Source organism: Onychostoma macrolepis, chromosome 25, assembly GCF_012432095.1.
Source record: "Onychostoma macrolepis isolate SWU-2019 chromosome 25, ASM1243209v1, whole genome shotgun sequence".
Taxonomy (NCBI): domain Eukaryota; kingdom Metazoa; phylum Chordata; class Actinopteri; order Cypriniformes; family Cyprinidae; genus Onychostoma; species Onychostoma macrolepis.
In genome coordinates, this window is record NC_081179.1 from 23,852,655 (window position 1) to 23,872,013 (window position 19,359).

Below are 19,359 nucleotides of genomic sequence, written 5' to 3' on the forward strand. Positions count from 1 at the left end.
GCACATGTTGGGGTATCTGGTAATGAAGTTGCTGATAAACTAGCAAAAAAAGCACTAGGCAAGATGGAGGTGGATGTTAAAGTACCTATGGAGAAAAAGGAGGCAATGTCGATTTTAAAGAAGAAGTTAATGAATAAATGGCAAATTAGATGGGATAATAGGAGCACAGGGAGTTGGTGTTCTAGTATTACGCAGACAGTAGGGAGAATAAATTGTCAGGGATGAAATAGGAAAGAAGAGGTGTGGCTGTCTAAATTAAGACTGGGACATACAGGGTTGAAATCAACACTGTCACTTATGGGTTTACATGAAAATGGGTTATGTGGTGTATCTGAAAATGTATATCATGTGCTTTTTAGGTGTAGTAAATATAGTGTATATCGTTATAAATTATTTAGTCACTTTGGGGAGGCAAAGAATTACACGAAGATATTTTAGGAAAAACTTTAATGGATAGACGGGTAAACAAAGCACTAATTAAAAATATATATGACTCCGGTTTAGAATCTAGATTAGAATGTGTGGATGGGAGTACTCTACCTGATCTGGGCATGAAGAGCTAATTGTGTGTTAGAGGAGCTGAACACGCAGCGCTAGCATGAGCATGTGATCTGAGCGCCAAATAGATTGGAGAGAGTATGAAACATCCACAATACATTTTTTTTTTTTTCCCTCTTCCCCTCCTCCCCCAATCCTTCACCTTCTCATATTTCAGATTCATGACCTATGTAAGTTTATTTTTGATATCCAATACAGTAGGTGGCGATAATGCTCCTAAAGAGTTAGTCACCATTAAACAAGAAGTCAGCAAGCCTGTGCATTTTTGGATTGTGATACTGGTCTGAAATGGACAACATAATTAAAATGTTTGTTTTATTTGGGAAATATATATACACAAAGCAAAATGTATGTTAACTGTACCAAATGGTAGACTATTTTCCATTGATTTAAAGATTTTTTATGAATCTTAACTTTAGTACAGAACAATCGTAAAGCTGTTAAGACATCTCAGCTACTAAAGAGGATACTTGATGTAATATTGGTCTTTTTATTTTTTTTTGGATTGTATTGATTTACAGACTCATGTATTTTTATATTGTTGTCGTATTGTACTTTGACTCTGTTCCCTGTTGTTATTGCAAATACTTTTTTTTTTTTTTTTTTTTTAAGTCGGCGAGCGTGTTACTGCAGTGCCGTGAGCAAAACCAGACCTCTTGTATATTGTGGATAATCGTTTGTACATATTATTTGTTTATTTTGTTCTTTTATTTTTGTCTTTCTTTTAATTTAAAAATACTTGATGTGTATGTAATTACTAGAAATTGCTGCAAATATAGTGAAACTGCTGTCTGTCCTGATTAAACCCATTCAATAAAGACAGCGCAGAGAGAGCGGTGAGATCAAAGCATGTCGCAACTGTTTCTTAATGGCTCTGCATGTAAGGTACATCAATTTTGGTATGCTTTGGAATGCTGCCATTGTCTTTTTAAAACGGTGATTGAAAGTGATAAAGTTTGAAAGTGGAAAAAAAAATGGAGAACAAAGTCAAACTTTGCCATTTAATGGACACAGAAAAACTCAGCATAAGTCAGTCATATGCTTGCTTGTAGGTGTAGTTTCTTGTCTTCATTCTTCATCTTTAGTCTTGAAAATGCAAAAAAAAAAAAAATTATTGAACATTTTATTGAAAATGTTTTATAAATTATGTATAAAAAAGTAACTTTTCTCTACATAATTATCATCTGTTGTTACCTTCCCAGCTTCACGGCTCTTGGCTCTCAGCTTGTTGACCTGGGACTCTGCGATGTCAGCACGCTCCTGAGCCTCCTCCAGCTCATGCTGCACCTTCCTGTACCTGGACAGGTGAGTGTTGGCCTGCTCCTCCTGTTAGGATTGCACAAGATATCCAACCCCTTTCAGAGCACTGCACTCACGGAGTGTATTGAATAGAAAATGTAAAAAAAAAAAACACTCAAGCCATTTGACATTAGACTTACAGCTTCTTCAGCTTGGCGTTTGTAGGCCTTCACTTTCAGCTGCAGCTTGTCTACCAGATCCTGAAGTCGGGTCACATTCTTCTTGTCTTCCTCAGTCTTTGGGTGTAAAAATTGTTCATGGTCTTGGTTAAACTATGTATATAATCATGAAAGGTGTTAAATGTCTAGTTCTTGTGTAATTTTACCTGGTAGGTGAGCTCCTTCACTCTCCTTTCATATTTGCGTACTCCTTTCACAGCGTCTGCACCACGTCTCTGTTCAGCTTCAACTTCAGCCTCCAACTCACGCACCTTCAGTAGAGAGTTATTGTTGTCACCTGTCAAATCTCTACCATGGCCAGTTCATCTAAAGGTGTACTCACACTAGGCGATCTGAACCATGCTCGAGCACACCCAAAGTCTGGTTCTTTTGAACCATGTCCTGGCCCTCTTGAAGAGGTGAGTTCAGTTGGACTCTGGTGTGGTACACATGTAGTGTGATCGCTAACTGCAACAGAGCACGGAACAGCTACTAATTGTGTGTGCTCTACTGTCATAATTTCTACAAAAACATCTATTACTACTTGGAAAGTAGAAATTCTCAGTTAATTTGAGTATTGAGTAATATAGGTTTATAACGGGTCTGGTTTTCACCTTATTGATAAACAGTATTCATACTTTGCGAGGATAGCTGCAAATTCCTCCATCAATGTCATCTGACTCCATAATCATTTTCTGATATGTGCAGCACAGTTAAATGAAAATCACTACACTGCATAAGTGATAAATATATTTGACAGTCTATTAGCGAAAGCGCTTTTCTTCCTGCTTTCTTCAAAACAAAAGTTGAATCGTAATGACGAAAGCCTGCTCCAACCCAGAAAGTTAAGTGCAATGTAAGTGCAGGCGGGGGTATAATCGCACTCTGGCTCGATACAAGGCAACCGTTCCTAGTGTGAGTACACCCTAAGTCTGTATTTAGCCTGTAATTTACCCTGGACTCCAGTTTCTGGAGCTGTTTCTTTCCGCCCTTCATGGCCAGACTCTCAGCCTCATCCAGACGGTGCTGCAGGTCTTTGATAGTCAGCTCCAGGTTCTTCTTCATCCTCTCTAGGTGAGCACTGGTGTCCTGCTCCTTCTTTAGCTCCTCGGCCATCATGGCAGCCTGAAATATAAGCCAATGAAAATGAGCTAACCAATATAGATAGAATTAGCTTCCATGAATGATCTCTTTGTTACCACAGTCAAATAACTGTTTAAATTAGAATAGAGCAACAGAAAGTAAACACTCACATCAGTGATGGCCTTCTTGGCCTTCTCCTCTGCATTTCTGGCCTCCTGGACTGCATCATCCACCTCACCTTGAACCTGGACCAGATCAGTCTCAAGCTTCTTCTTGGTGTTAATAAGACTCGTATTCTGCAGGATTTAAGCAGGTAGTTTAGTTTATATTTAACTAAAACTGTATCATGTAAGCTGAATTTGCTCTTAGTATTTAATTATTTTTTGTACTTGTGAGTGCAGCAGTCCCACACGCTCGCTGGCATCCACCAGCTCCTGCTCTGCCACTTTGCGGCCTCTCTCTGTTTGCTCCAGTGCAGCTCTCAGCTCCTCAATCTCTGCTTGCATCAGGCTATTCCTGCGCTCCACCATGGCCACCTGCTCCTTCATGTCCTCATGTCCTCTGAGAGCTTCATCAAGGTGCAGTTGGGCATCCTGTGGCAATGTTCTTTCTTTGTTAGTTGCATGTAATGCTTCAGTTAATTCATGTATCTTATTCATATTATTAAACATTTAAACTCCTCATTCTACAGAGAGATACCTTGAGTTGGCCTTGGACGTTCCTGAGCTGTTTCTGGGCTTCAGCAGCCTGGCGGTTGGCATGACTCAGCTGGACCTCCATCTCATTCAGATCTCCCTCCATCTTCTTTTTGACCCTCAGGGCATCATTTCTGCTCCTAACCTCAGAGTCCAGTGTGCTCTGCATGGAATCGATCACTCTTTGGCTGTTCCTCTTGATCTGTTCCATCTCCTCGTCCTTCTCAGCCAGCTTCCTGTCAATCTCGCTCTTCACCTGGTTCAGCTCCAGCTGCACACGAAGAATCTTGGACTCTTCATGCTCCAGGGTGCCCTGCATGGAAAAAAGGAAATAATTGACTTACTTTTTAAACTTGTCAAAATGTATTATATACCTCCAGAGTTATGGCACTACATTTGTGATTGTTTAAGAAGGAAATAATTACGTTCATTTAAGGTTTTGAACCACTACAGTACAATGTTTTAATATTATTCAAAGCACTGGTGTGATGTTAGTATTGTATCAAAGGAATGGCACCTCGGCTTCTTCAAGTGCAGCCTGGATCTCTGATTTCTCAGACTCCACTGTCTTCTTGGCTTTCTCTAACTCATGAATGCTCTTTCCAGTCTCTCCAAGCTGCTCAGTGAGGTCAGAAATCTCCTCTAAAAGTATTTAAAAAGCAATAGTACATTTTTTTTTTTTTTTTTTTTTTTAAATGCATCTGTTTTTTAAAATCCTTGCTGTAAAAATAAATGTGCCATTTACGTTGCAGATTCTTGTTCTCCCTCTTCAGGGTCTCGAGGTGGTCAAGAGCTTCTTCATAAGAGTTCTTCATTTTGAAAAGCTCAGTGCTGAGAGAACGAGCTTCTTTCTGAGCACCTTCTAGTTCAGCCTGGCTTTCCTCATACTTCTGCTTCCACTCTGATAGGACCTGAAAAAGAAATGTAGTCATTGTTAATTAGCCAAGTCCATGGTTCAAGGTTTAGATTTGAAGATTATCCACCTCTTTCTTACCTTATCAAAGTTTCTCTGCTTCTTGTCAAGGTTGGCAGCCAATGCATTTGCCCTCTCCCCATCAATCATGAGGTCCTCTACTTCACCCTGCAGTCTCTGTTTGGTCTTTTCCAGTGAGGCACACTTGGAGTTCACCGCCTCAATGGATTCTTCAGCATCCTGCAGACGCTGTGCCAACTTTTTCCTGAAGAAAGTGGTATGAAATTATGAATTCTTACTAATATTTGTGATATTAAATGTAGGGTACTGAAGACTTTTTTTTTCTGTATTTACTTAGCTTCCTCAAGCTCTTCAGTACGTTGGATGGCATCAGTCTCATATTTGGCTCTCCACTGGGCCACCTCACTGTTGGCCTTAGACATTCCACGCTGGAGTTCAGCTTTGGCCTCCTGCTCCTCCTCATACTGCTCTCTGAGCAAATCACAGTCATGGCGGGCAGACTGAACCGCATGGGCCAGAGCATTCTTGGCCTATAAGGCAGCGCATTTTGGGATTTTAAACACTCTTCAAAAAAGCATTAAAATCCATTTGATTATCAAAACAAAATAATATGTGCAACTCTACTTTGACTTCTTCCTCAATATGTCTTTTGAGATCCTCGATTTGCTGAGTATAAGCCTGTTTTCCTCTAGTTAACTGTGAAACAAGTGCTTCTTTCTCTTCCAGTTGACGGCTAAATTCACCTTAGAAAGAGGTTACAGATATTAGCATGAAATATAATAACAGGATCTTTAACTCAATTTTGTTTTGAGGTTTTTTACACGTGTAGCTTATTCTCTTACCATTTTCAGTCTGAAGTCTTGCTCGTTGTGCATTCATGTCGTTCAACTGGCGACTATTTTCATCACTTTTGGCCTTGATTTCACTCAGCTGGTCTTCAAGTGTGCGGCACATCTTCTCTAAATTACCCTAAAGAGATTAGAGATTTAATGAATATGTTTGTAAAGATGATTGTGTACTTATTAATGATCATCTAGTGACATTACCTTTGCTTTAGCCACAGCCTCCATGTTGCTTGACAAGTCATCAATCTCCATCTTGTATTCACTCTTCTCCTTCTCCAGCTTCTGCTTGACCCGCTGGAGGTTGTCGATCTGTTCTCCGAGCTCAGCCACACTGTCTGCCTGCTTCTTTCGGAGAGCTGCAGCTGTAGCTTCATGCTGCAAGGTAGACTCTTCCAGATCACGACGCATCTTCTGGAATTCAGCTTCACGCTTCTTGTTCATCTCAATCTGGGCAGCAGTGGCACCACCAGCTTCCTCAAGCCTCTCGCTGATCTCTTCAAGTTCCCTGGAGAGATCAGCTCTCTGCTTCTCCACTTTGGCACGAGCAGCTCGCTCTGCCTCAATTTCCTCTTCCAGCTCCTCGATACGGGCCTAATTGGAATAAATAAATAAATAAATAATTATTGATATTTGTAATGTGGATTTTTCCAGCTATGCATCTACTTCACCATTTCACATCAGATAGACTAGGGTCAGTGTTACCTGAAGTTCTTTGATCTTCTTCTGAAGCTGTGCTCCCAAAGTCTGTTCATCCTCAATCTTGCTGAGAAGCTGACTTGTCTCAAAGTCCTTCCTGTTTTTAAAGTATTGTTTTGTAAAATGTGCCAAATACTTATTTTTTGTAATTGTGTAAAGTCCAAAATCTGATGCCCACTCACTTTTTGATCTTCTCATCTGATTGCTGTTTGTCATTCTCCAGGTCCATGATGGACTCCTGGGCCAGTTTCAGATCACCCTCAAGCTTCCTCTTGGCTCTCTCAAGGTCCATACGGAGCTTCTTCTCTTGTTCCAGTGAGCCCTCAAGCTTTTGTGACAAATCAGAGCATTAAAATATTAATTAGCAACAATATTAATTTCTCATTGATTCCCATTGATTCATGGTCTTATTCTTATGCCAAACATCTTACATCGTCCACTTGCTGTTCAAGCTTTGTCTTAGCTTTAGTCAGAGTGTTGACTTTGTCTTCCTCTGCTTGAAGGTCATCAAGAGTCTGCTGGTGTGCCTCTTGGAGGGCTTTCTTCTCTTTGGTCAGCTTAGCAATGCTCTCATCCTGAGAGGCCATCTCCTCTGTCAGGTTTTTCACCTAAATGGAAACATTGATTTCTGGTTTCATTATCAACAGCCTGAATCACAATCTGCAGTGTGTGTGTGTGTGTGTGTGTGTGTGTGTGTATGTGTATATATATATATATATATATATATATATATATATATATATATATATATATATATATATATATATATATAGATATAGATAGATATAGATATAGATATAGATAGATAGATAGATAGATATAGATATATATATATATATATAGATATAGATATAGTGGGGCAAAAAAGTATTTAGTCAGCCACCAATTGTGCAAGTTCTCCCACTTAAAAATTTGAGAGAGGCCTGTAATTTTCATCATAGGTATACCTCAACTATGAGAGACAAAATGAGAAAAAATCCAGAAAATCACATTGTAGGATTTTAAAGAATTAATTGGTAAATTCCTCTGTAAAATAAGTATTTGGTCACCTACAAACAAGCAAGATTTCTGGCTCTCACAGACCTGTAACTTCTTCTTTAAGAGGCTCCTCTGTCCTCCACTCGTTACCTGTATTAATGGCATCTGTTTGAACTCGTTATCAGTATAAAAGACACCTGTCCACAACCTCAAACAGTCCAACTCCAAACTCCACCATGGCCAAGACCAAAGAGCTGTCGAAGGACACCAGAAACAAAATTGTAGACCTGCACCAGGCTGGGAAGACTGAATCTGCAATAGGTAAGCAGCTTGGTGTGAAGAAATCAACTGTGGGAGCAATTATTAGAAAATGGAAGACATACAAGACCACTGATAATCTCCCTCGATCTGGGGCTCCACGCAAGATCTCACCCCGTGGGGTCAAAATGATCACAAGAACTGTGAGCAAAAATCCCAGAACCACACGGGGGACCTAGTGAATGACCTGCAGAGAGCTGGGACCAAAGTAACAAAGGCTACCATCAGTAACACACTGCGCCGCCAGGGACTCAAATCCTGCAGTGCCAGACGTGTCCCCCTGCTTAAGCCAGTACATGTCCGGCCCGTCTGAAGTTTGCTAGAGAGCATTTGGATGATCCAGAAGAGGATTGGGAGAATGTCATATGGTCAGATGAAACCAAAATAGAACTTTTTGGTAAAAACTCAACTTGTCGTGTTTGGAGGAGAAAGAATGCGGAGTTGCATCCAAAGAACACCATACCTACTGTGAAGCATGGGGGTGGAAACATCATGCTTTGGGGCTGTTTTTCTGCAAAGGGACCAGGACGACTGATCCGTGTAAACGAAAGAATGAATGGGGCCATGTATTGTGAGATTTTGAGTGAAAACCTCCTTCCATCAGCAAGGGCATTGAAGATGAAACGTGGCTGGGTCTTTCAGCATGACAATGATCCCAAACACACCGCCCGGGCAACGAAGGAGTGGATTCGTAAGAAGCATTTCAAGGTCCTGGAGTGGCCCAGCCAGTCTCCAGATCTCAACCCCATCGAAAATCTTTGGAGTCCGTGTTGCCCAGCGACAGCCCCAAAACATTACTGCTCTAGAGGAGATCTGCATGGAGGAATGGGCCAAAATACCAGCAACAGTGTGTGAAAACCTTGTGAAGACTTACAGAAAATGTTTGACCTCTGTCATTGCCACAAAGGGTATATAACAAAGTATTGAGATGAAATTTTGTTATTGACCAAATACTTATTTTACACCATAATTTGCAAATAAATTCTTTAAAAATCCTACAATGTGATTTTCTGGATTTTTTTTCCTCATTTTGTCTCTCATAGTTGAGGTATACCTATGATGAAAATTACAGGCCTCTCTCATCTTTTTAAGTGGGAGAACTTGCACAATTGGTGGCTGACTAAATACTTTTTTGCCCCACTGTGTGTATATATGTGTATATATATATATATATATATATATATATATATATATATATATATATATATATATATATATATATATATATATATATATATGTATATGTATATATATATATATATATATATATATATATAAAATACTGACTTTATTTTCTGTTGCATGTTTCTCCTTCTCCACTTTGGCCAAGGTGAGCTCCAGGTCATCGATGTCTTTCTTCAGCTCGGAGCATTCGTCCTCCAGTTTCCTCTTCTTGGCAGTCAGTTCAGCATTGATTTCCTCCTCATCCTCCAGTCTCTCGTTTGTCTCTTTGAGTTTGCCCTCGAGCTGGATCTTGCTTTTGATGAGCCCTTCACATCTCTCCTCAGCATCAGAGAGGTTTTCAGATTCCTGTTCATTGACATAGACATAGTTAATGATTTATGTTTATAGTAGTAGGATCTATATTAAGATCAGTAAGAGCTGAAATACTCACAGAAGTTACTTGCAGTAGAAGATCGTTTTTCTCCTGAACAAGTGAGACCATTTTCTCCTCAAGCTCCTTCTTTTTAGCTAATGCCTTTGTTAAATCTTCTTTCATTTTCTCATAATTCTCCTTCATGGCTGCCATTTCTTTCTCAGTCTCTGCACTCTTCAGAAGAGGCTTGATCTTGAAGTACACCTTCATCCATGGCCAATGTTTCACATTCATGAATGAGCGGATGTTGTATTGGATGGAATAAATTGCCTCCCTGTGTAAATTGTAATCAGTAAATCAGTCTTTATCACTCTGTGGTACTAGTGTGGCAGTTGTGTTCCAAACATTATTGTAAGTTCATTGTACCTCCTCTCCATCATTTTGACAAACTCCTTCCTCATGACATATCCACGGCACAAAGCCTGAGTCATGGTAACCAGATGTGCTAATTTCTCATCTCTCATCTCCTCAAGAGTACCCAAAAGACCAGCTTTGAAGAACACCTACAACAACATTTGGAATATATTAGTGGTGTAGTGTTGAATAAGCCAACAAATCCTTTTCAGCGTAGATATGGCCTGGGATACACTATATGGCCCTAATAATAATTGAGTTTGGCTGTTCCAGTAATTCCAGTGGGAAAACAAGTTCTATACTATACTTTAGAATGGCATTTGAGAGAATTCTGTCCTTTTCTTTTTTGATGTAACAGTTTGAAGAGGCATGACAGTGTCCAGTACACAAAGTGGGGTCCATATATAATATTTTGGAGTAATAACTTGTGGAAAAACTGGTGTGGTGTGGAATAACTTGACTGGCACAAAGCCTAGACTTGAACCCCTATTCAAAAGCTTCCGGCCTTTCTTCCTCAGACTGTTGCAGTACATTTGGAAGCAATGAATTCTACTAATGTCATTGTGTTGTAGCAGAGTCAAAAATGAGAAGGAAAGAGTTGAAATAGTTTTGTCCACATGGTGTATTTGCTGAGTAGCTCACCTTGGTGAGTCCAAATTTGTATTGGGTGTGGTCAACATCAATAGAGCCCAAGAGTTTCTCTGCAGCCTTTTTGTTGTCAATAAACTGTCCCTCAGGGATGACGCTAGCGTTTAATACTTTGTATCTAGAGGACATTTAGGAAAGAGTCATATTCTTGTGTTATCATGTAAGGAAGCAGAGATTAGGTGATACATCATCTCTAAGTAAGAAGTTGCGAAAAGATGTCTTTACCTCTGCTTGAAGTCACCGTAGTGGATTCTGCTGGGGAAACCCTTCCTGCAGATTCTGATGCCCTCCAGGACACCATTACACCTGAGCTGGTGGATAACCAGGAAGTTCTCCATCAGACCTGAATTGCAAATGTTCTTAAGGTTCCAGACATTTTTTCAAAACTGTGACGCATTTGAGTCTTCAAGGATCAAGATTACCTGGAGTCTTGGATTCATTAGGAATCAAGCAGCGCACAAAGTGAGGGTGAGTGCTCCTCAGATTAGACATCAGTTTAGCCAAATTCTCCTGTGGAAACGTTTGTAATTAATCTAATCTGTAATGTTGAAAAATTTCACAAACTTCATTAAGAGAGAGAATCTGTTTACCCTAAAAAGTGCAGACACCGTCTGGAAGGAACCACCCTTCTTCTTGCCTCCTTTCTTTCCACCTCCCTCTGTTTTATATCAATGACAGAAGTTTTTTTTTTTTTTTTGTTAATCTTGTGTTGCTTTCCATTAACCCCTTCAATAAATCTCTATTTACATCTTGTTGAATCTAACTGTTATCTTGCATAGATATACTTCATATTTTGAAACTACAAAATCTGTGATCACATAGTTTGTTGCGTTCTGATTTTTTTTTTTCTTTTTTTTTTTGTATAAGCAGGTGTCTTGGACATAATTAAAACACAAAGGAATTGAGGAAATGCAGATTTCTGTACCTTCTGCACCTGCAACAGCGGCATACAGGAGGGCCAGCACTTTGAGTGATGACTTTTGGTAAAGTTGCACAACTGAGTCATTCAGTGGATCCTTGTTCTTGTCCAACCAGCCAGCAATGTTGTAGTCCACAGTGCCGGCGTAGTGCACCAGAGAGAAGTGGGCCTCTGCCTTACCTTTGGCAGGCTTGGGCTTCTGGAAAGCTGCAGTTTTGCCCAGATGCTGGTCATGCAGCTTGTTTTTGAAGCTTGTGTCTGTAGCCTTTGGGAACATGCACTCCTCTTCAAGGATGGAGAAGATGCCCATTGGCTGTTGAAGAAATATTCACACTCAAGGACAGCCACAGTGAGAATAGTTATTTTAATTTACTGAATATCCTCTTACTTTCTCAATGAGCTCAATGCAGGCAGCCAAGTCCATACCAAAGTCAATGAACTCCCATTCAATGCCTTCTTTCTTGTACTCCTCTTGCTCCAGAACAAACATGTGATGGTTGAAGAACTGTTGCAGTTTCTCATTTGTGAAGTTGATGCAAAGCTGCTCCAAGCTGTTGAACTGATAATTCAGCAGAAGCAATTATTGCAACTGACTGTTATCTTGTATGTCTTGATTCTTTCAGAGACAATAATGACTGATACTCACATCAAAGATCTCAAATCCAGCGATGTCCAGCACACCGATGTAGAACTGTCTAGGCTGCGTTGTGTTCAACATCTCATTGATACGGATGACCATCCACAGGAACATTTTCTCATAGACAGACTTGCAGAGTGCCGAGACTGAATTGCTCACCTGAGAAATTCAAAGGTGTCTCACGATGACTATGTCTGAGACATTTCTCACTGTATCCATAAGTTAAATGTGTTGTTAAAGTCATCACCTGTGGTACTGTCTGGCCTTTGGTCACCATCTCGTTCCCGACCTTCACTCTGGGGTAGCACAGAGCTTTCAGCATGTCAGCGGAGTTGAGGCACATGAGGTAGGCGATTTTATCAGCCGCTAAGGAAGCAGAGTTTTATGCATTATTGTTGCTAATTAAGTGAATGTTTATATGTTAATATGTGCTAAACTTTTATCACCCTCATTGCCGTCAGGTTCGGCCTGCTCCTCTCTCTGCTTCTGTTTGAACTTCATGCTCCCATGATGCATCACAGCACCCGTCAGCTTGTAGATGCTGATTTTCTCATCAGCAGTGAAGCCAAGAATGTCAATGGCAGTCTGTTTTTACACAGACCAAATAAATCACATTGTTTATTGGAGTCAAAAAAGAAGGGTATTTTATGCTGTGTCATGCAGTATTCAGTTCAAGCTGGTGTTATTCTGATGTTTGTTTGCTCAGATATATTGCATAGAATCTAAAAATACTACTACTAATAATAATATTGCAGCTGTCCACATACATCTGTGGCAATGAACTCCTCCACGTCATCGATACTCTTGACAGTGATTTCACCTTGACTGATCATTGGATAGTCATAAGGGTTGGTGGTGATGAGCAGGGCCTCTGTAAAGAGTTGATGTGCAGTATGTTAACAGTGCGCTCAAACATGGAAACAACTGAAACACAATCCTGTAGATTTCTCACCGAGCAGCTCTGGCTTGTGTCCAGTCATGAGCTGGTAGAAGATGTGGTAACTCCTCTCAGCAGACAGCTGGAATGTTACCCTTGACTTTTCTAGCAGATCTTTCCATGAAAAAAAAGAGGAAGAAATACGTGTTCAATTGATTAACCCACATCTTAGCCTCCAAATAAAATGTTTGGCTTAAAACAGTGTTGACTCACACGTTTCAATATCTGCTTTGGCCAGTTTACCAGTGGTCCCAAAGTGAATCCTGATGAATTTACCCTAGATTGAAATCAATGATAAAAGCTCAACTGTTTGCCTGCTTTGAAATTGTGATTGAAAATGTATGATGTTATTAATGATGATTCATAGGTGCAACTTACAAAACGAGAGGAGTTATCGTTCCTTATAGTCTTGGCATTACCATAAGCCTCCAGCAGAGGGTTGGCTGCAATGATCTGGTCTTCCAGTGATCCCTAGATGTAATTGTAGGACAGTGGGTAGTCGTGAGGTGAATTACAAACACTGTCATTAATAACATTGTCTAGAATAGGTGTTCACTAACCTGCATTTTTCCAGGGACAGGCTCTGCCTTCTTTGGACCAGACATCGCAACAGTTGCAAAGTACTGAATGACACGCTTTGTGTTCACAGTCTTTCCTGCACCAGATTCTCCGCTGGAGATTTATATGAGATCATCATTTAGTCATAAATCTTTTACTGATTTACAATTATAATTGAAAAGCTTCAGGTAGTGTCGGCAGAAGAATATTTACTCACGTAATCAGGACAGACTGATTCTCGCGATCTGAAATCAAATCGTAAAATCTTAACAGGATTTCTAAAATAGGTAGCACTCTATATTAACTTGATGCTATAAAGTGTTTGTGAAGTTTATTTTTCTTGCATTGGTATTAGATTAATAGGCTACATCCTAAACATTTCATTTATTATTCATATACGTGCATATAGAAGAAGGTAGCTTTTTATACAATAATGCAAAATAATGGTTGTTATGAAGTACTTACTAATTATACATTAATTTGAACTGTACCACTAATTTTCCTCAGCTTAAAAACCTTATTTAGGTATCATTTACTAAGTAGTTGTTAACTAAGGATAAAAAACATCAGTCCTCTTTCTATTTAGATTTAGCTTATCTATGAACTCTGTCAAAACAGCAATTTATAGACAATGAATTATACACTAATACGTCACACTTGTTATTATAAAGTGTTTTTTTTTTTTTCATTGTCTTTTTACAATTTTTCTCAGTCGCTTTGGTGCATTTCTCGAATCATCCTTAATATTTGCAAAACAGTAAGTGCATTTCTCAAAACAACTCGTACAAATAGCAAAACACCTGCAAAAGCCAGTCTCTTGCTCAAAACACTTAGTTCATCTCTCAAAAATAAATATCTGTGTCAATGAACATGTCAGTGCCATCAGAATGACAAGTCCTTGTCAAATTGCTTAGTCATGTTGTCAATATAACAGTTTACATCAGAACATCCTTCCAGAGTACACTATGGCAACAGTTTGGATGACAGTTACTGTATTGGAATGCAGAATGCTGCACTTTTTATGTATGCCATATATCCATTTCAAACATTTCAAAATTTACACATTACTGTATGTGGGATATTGATTGAAAGACTGGATTGGATATAGTTTACTAGAGATCTGACAAAAAAAAAAAAACATTACAACATCATTGTGATATAGAAAAAATAAATAAATATATATATAATTTTTTTTTTTTTTTTGAAAGTCCATTGTCAGAATTTGTAACTCTTGTGTTGTCCTCTGTCTATATATGCTTTCCAATTGAAGGTTTATGAAATGTATCTTTGCGCTATTTCAGAAAACTGGTTTATCATTGGTTAATCTACATTCTCTTCATTAGTGAAAGTCAAGATTCGCTTTCACAATTCATGGCAAATTTACAAAAAGTCTAATAGAAATGTGTAGAACATATGCTTGACAGTTTATGACAACTAGATTAACCATTTTGCATTTAATGACTTATACGATGAACTAATGACTTGAGGTTTTGAGGGGTAAGACTATAGCACAGAGAACTATATAATACATTTTGAGCAACATGACAACAGCAACTGATAATGTAGGAAACTGCAGACAAATGTACATAATCGATTGCATAAATGTACCAAAGCAATCACAACTTGTTCAAAAGAATGAGAAACCGCTTTTATGATGTGCACAAGTGACTCGTTGATGTGGAGGTTGAACAAGTAGTTTTGAGAATTTCATTTCTGATTCGAGAAATGCACCAAAACTAGAAAAATTGTAACTGTTATTTGTTGCAGGAATCCACTTACCAGTGAGCATAAACTGGTAGGCGTTGTCAGAGATGGAGAAGATGTGAGGTGGGGCTTCAATCCTCTTCTTGCCTCGGTATCCAGACACAACAACTGCGTCGTACACTGGGAGCCACTTGTATGGATTGACAGTGGCGCAGAACAAGCCAGAGTAGGTCTGAAATGGAGATCGTCCAGTTTTACAATGTTGCTGCCCTATTCCAGGAATAAATTCTGATTTACTTACATAGATCATCCATGCTGCGTAACGCTCTTTGAGGTTAAACAGCACAGCAGGCTCATTGAGGTGGGTCATCATGGCCATGTCCTCCATTTTGTCAAACTTGGGAGGATTCATTGGGAAGATTTCATCTTCTTTTACTGTGACAGTCTGTAATGAACATTGTTTATACTTTTTGTACACACATTTCTACACTATTTAAGAAAAACTTAAATAGCACAGTAACATATGAAATAGTTTTTTGTTTGTTTGTTTAGTCTATGATACGTACTTTCCCACAGTGAGTTTTGACAGTAGCTTTGCCACCCTCTCTACTAACAAGAGTACTTTTCAGGTACATCTCAGCTTGATCTGTCACGAAGAACGCTGATTTGGCGTCAAAGGGGGTGTTCTGAGCCTCAAGTCGCTCTCTTTCTGGCTTCCGGAGGTAAATGGCCGCCGGGCCGAAACACTCCATTTCACTATCTCCCATGATTGTACTTCACTGTGGAGTAGAACTGACATCACCATGCTGATATACTTAGATTCACTTTTTGATTGTCATTGTCTAACTTTCAACTCTAACTCTCCTAATACAGTCCAATCAGTGAAACCTCCAAACAGATCATATTGTCCCCATCTGTTGGCAAGTTATTTACCTTGTATTATGCTCAGATATAAATCGCAGTAGTCAAATTCAGGATTCTGAAAAAAATATATATATAAATGACTAGTCACACACACACACATACACATATAGATAGATAGATAGATGGTTTAACTCACCCACCTTTGATGGGCAACTGTGCTGCAATCAGAGGCTGTCGTTTATATAGTGTATTTACTGAACACTCAGCTAAACTGTCCAGCTAGATTTGGTCATGTTCTTCTACTTGGTTTATGATGATGTATCTCAGTCCTAGTGAAAAATAGCAACATGTTTTCCTTCATTTTCTTTTTTTTTTTTTTTGCTGGAGCATGTGATATTTTAATTATTCTCATGGTTTACATCAACTGAACATTCTTTCTATACTTATATTCATGATGTTGATATGTTTTAATTTTAAAGCAATAACACATTCATCATAGACATTTGGATAATACACTTATATGGCATAAAAGTTTTACAGTCTGTGCTTTTTTCATGTTGTGTTTCTTCTTTTTAATGTAGACTTTCTTGTTGTGTGTATTTGTTAGTTTACATGTTTAATTTGTTGTCACTGAGGTCTTATTTCAATATCGAATCTTATTTTAATCTTGGCAAAGAGGAGGAACTTGCTTCAGATGTGAAGAAGCAGTCAGCTGCCACTGCTATTTAATTTTAGAGGTGACAACACAATGTGATGACTAAAAGTTTTTAGTTTTGATCAAAGGTAATATACAACTTATGTTTTGGCCAACTATCTAATACATAACGATTGATATTGCTAAATCACATGATGTCATTTACCATTCTTACCTTTGTTTTACCAGATAAATTCCTGTGTTCAGCAAGTTCTAACATTTGTTTTTGGACATTTAGCATCCATATTATTTCCTCTTCAATTGCAAATTCAGTCAAGTAACAGTGTTTGCATATAATGTCAACTTTTGGACACATATTTAAATCTTTTACAAAATCACAAAGAGCTTACTGTATGCAATTTCTAGTTCGATCACAGGAATGTGAGAAAAGATTTTCCTCTTGACCAACTTGAGAAGTTTGGCAAGCAGGGCATTACAACCTTGATGAATTAATGTCCTTCGAAATGAAAAAATAATATCTCTGACAGACTTTTATTAGGCAATAAAACATCAGTGGTCACGGCACATACGAATCTTATTTCATGGTGTTATAATGACTCTCAAAGTTATAAACAGCATGTTCATATATGGACAAATCATAAATATAGCACAGTGAGAGCTCATGCTTGTATTATGAAGTTTAGGTTACTCATCCAGGCCACGGTGAAGACTCGTCTGACCTATCATGACATTACTGTAAGATTGCTCAGTAAGTACACTGCTTTTTTCCAATTTACTGTACCTTTGAAATAAATGAATAAAAAAAGTAATAAACAATGTTTATGCTCTAGATTCTAGATTCATGTTATGTTAACATTTATTAGCTGCTGCAGTATACTATTGTTGTAGATTGTTACCAGCTATTAACAGACTTTGTGTTAGAGTCACAAGCCTAAGAATTTTTCTTGATTTAAATATAAATTTGCAGACAACAATCAACATGTGGTGTAGTACTTATTCAACTTTGGGCCAAATGGTTCTGAGCATGGTGAGTTACATTTCCAGATGCATTTCTACATGAATACGGTACCATTTGTAATCATACCACATCTGTTTTAAGTGCATGAAGTCAAATATGAAGTATCGAACCACAAAATCATTTACTTGTCTTGAATGTAGTTTTTGCATTGTTGATCCAGTATGTAGGAATACAATTTAGAATACAATTGTGAAAGACTGTCTTCATGCAAATAAAACAGTCAAGTCAGAATACAAACAACTAAAAAATGTTTTGGTAGGCTATGAAATTTGCAGAGCGGACAATAGTCTGGAGGGATTTCAGAGAATAGTGCCAAAACATCCAGTCAGCAGTCCAAACCGACCGAACCGACCACCGGTACCAACCAGGTATACACAGATTCCAAGGAACGGTGAGAAACAAAGCAGTAACCCGCATCATATTCCACCAGTAGACCACGGAGGTCAGCTTAGGGGAATCATACTAGATGAACCTTGATTTTTACCAGCAGGCCACCGCGTTTACCCCGTCGTCTCTGTCGCTTTCTCCGAAGAGATGGATACGGCGTTCGACAGAGGTAAGCAGGTAATGCATGTAGAAGTGGAGGACGGGGCAAAGTTTTCTGTCTAAAGAAACAAAAAAAAAAACAAAAAAAAAAACAGATTTTGCTATTATCTCACAGAGTTTAAATTTGTAAGTGTTTTGTTAATAACCTTCCAGTTACAGGTTGTGTGTGTATACACACTGGGGTGAAAGACCTACGAATGATGTGTAACACATTTACAACTGATGAGTAGTTTACTCTTTAGAGTAGGGGATGCATAAAGTGTTGTAAATTATTTATTCATGCGTTTACACAACAGGTTTTGAATACTTTGTAGTGTACTGCAATGTAAAAGCTGACTGGTGAGGATATAGACAGATGTCTTCTCTGACACACGTGGAGTATTTTTAACGCTGTGAGATAATAGTACAATGCTGACATTTCAATGATTTATAAGTGATTAATAATATATTAGCTAGTAACTTAACCATTTACTAAGGATATGTTTGATTATTTCATGATATGCTATTTTTTAAGATAACTTATGACAGATTTGTAAATCGTTAGCATATTACTTAATAATTTGTGAATGTATAGTCATGTTTTGTAATGGATTAGTTCATCATTAACTAATCACTTATAAATGCCTTACAACTGAATGCTATTATAAAGTGTTACTGATATATTTCTCTTGTCTGTGTGTAAAGTATTCGCTGAGTTTCAGTTCATTGTAGTGACACATTTCTAAAAGCAGTTTGCGGAGACACTGAAGACTGAGAGTGCACCCGGTTCATTTTCTTTATTTTACAAAAGCATAAAGTTTTATTGATATGGTGAGCATACACAAATAAAAGTAGACCCATTACAGATTCAAGTGATGTATTACTTTTATGTGTCCAATCAAAAGTGATGGAGCAGTTTAAGTTCTTTCTCTGTCATCTGGAAAATATGCAAGTGATCCCGCTGGCATCTTTGCCGACCCCAGGTGGTTAATTAGATCAACCGGAACCGGGAACACTTCCCATAACACTCGATGTACTCGCTATATAGTAAGAAGAATGGCATCTTCGCTAATATTAGTCTCTTTCATTTTTATTCCGAGGTCACCGTAGCCACCCACTCCAGTCCGTATCCAGAACAGATGGTGGATCAGTGCCCAGAGACAACCTCTACAGCCCTGAACGTAAGTGAAAACCATGTCAAATAGATTCGCCCCAGAGACAGATCCCCTGCGAAGACCTCATCACCTCGACGACCATCGTCACATGACCACAGGAACCAAACAAGTCCTCTGCACCTGTGTTGCAGCCTAGAATTAAACCACACCATGCTGGTTTCGCCTGGCCAGAGGAGAACTGGCTCCCGACTGAGCCTGGTTTCT

General features: G+C 38.7%; 1 protein-coding gene across 1 annotated transcript; it reads right to left on the bottom strand.

Moving 5' to 3' along the window:
• Positions 1 to 1,552: 1,552 nt before the first annotated feature.
• Positions 1,553 to 15,898, bottom strand: LOC131533985 (myosin heavy chain, fast skeletal muscle-like). The gene is made up of 40 exons (XM_058766526.1): positions 15,852 to 15,898; positions 15,485 to 15,697; positions 15,220 to 15,363; positions 14,994 to 15,150; positions 13,432 to 13,459; positions 13,217 to 13,328; positions 13,035 to 13,127; positions 12,870 to 12,933; positions 12,672 to 12,770; positions 12,487 to 12,590; positions 12,166 to 12,304; positions 11,967 to 12,085; positions 11,729 to 11,878; positions 11,471 to 11,641; positions 11,089 to 11,395; positions 10,754 to 10,821; positions 10,586 to 10,673; positions 10,389 to 10,506; positions 10,158 to 10,281; positions 9,528 to 9,664; positions 9,180 to 9,435; positions 8,852 to 9,094; positions 6,700 to 6,876; positions 6,451 to 6,596; positions 6,275 to 6,365; positions 5,774 to 6,163; positions 5,570 to 5,696; positions 5,352 to 5,470; positions 5,061 to 5,257; positions 4,788 to 4,971; positions 4,539 to 4,704; positions 4,311 to 4,435; positions 3,798 to 4,106; positions 3,488 to 3,691; positions 3,269 to 3,394; positions 2,970 to 3,140; positions 2,183 to 2,287; positions 1,998 to 2,093; positions 1,753 to 1,884; positions 1,553 to 1,644 (listed from the first exon to the last, which is right to left on the bottom strand). Exons 2-40 carry the CDS (start codon positions 15,683 to 15,685, stop codon positions 1,627 to 1,629), a joined length of 5,805 nt encoding a protein of 1,934 aa, XP_058622509.1. The 5' UTR covers positions 15,686 to 15,697; positions 15,852 to 15,898; the 3' UTR covers positions 1,553 to 1,626.
• Positions 15,899 to 19,359: the final 3,461 nt, after the last annotated feature.

Excerpts from the sequence above, each read along its gene's own strand:
- LOC131533985 (XM_058766526.1), bottom strand. The coding sequence starts at position 15,685 with ATGGGAGATAGTGAAATGGAGTGTTTCGGCCCGGCGGCCATTTACCTC. Across the intron at positions 5,697-5,773 it reads AGGCTGTGGCTAAAGCAAAG|GGTAATTTAGAGAAGATGTG; the intron begins GTAATGTCACTA and ends TAATCTCTTTAG. Across the intron at positions 5,258-5,351 it reads ATATTGAGGAAGAAGTCAAA|GCCAAGAATGCTCTGGCCCA; the intron begins GTAGAGTTGCAC and ends GCTGCCTTATAG.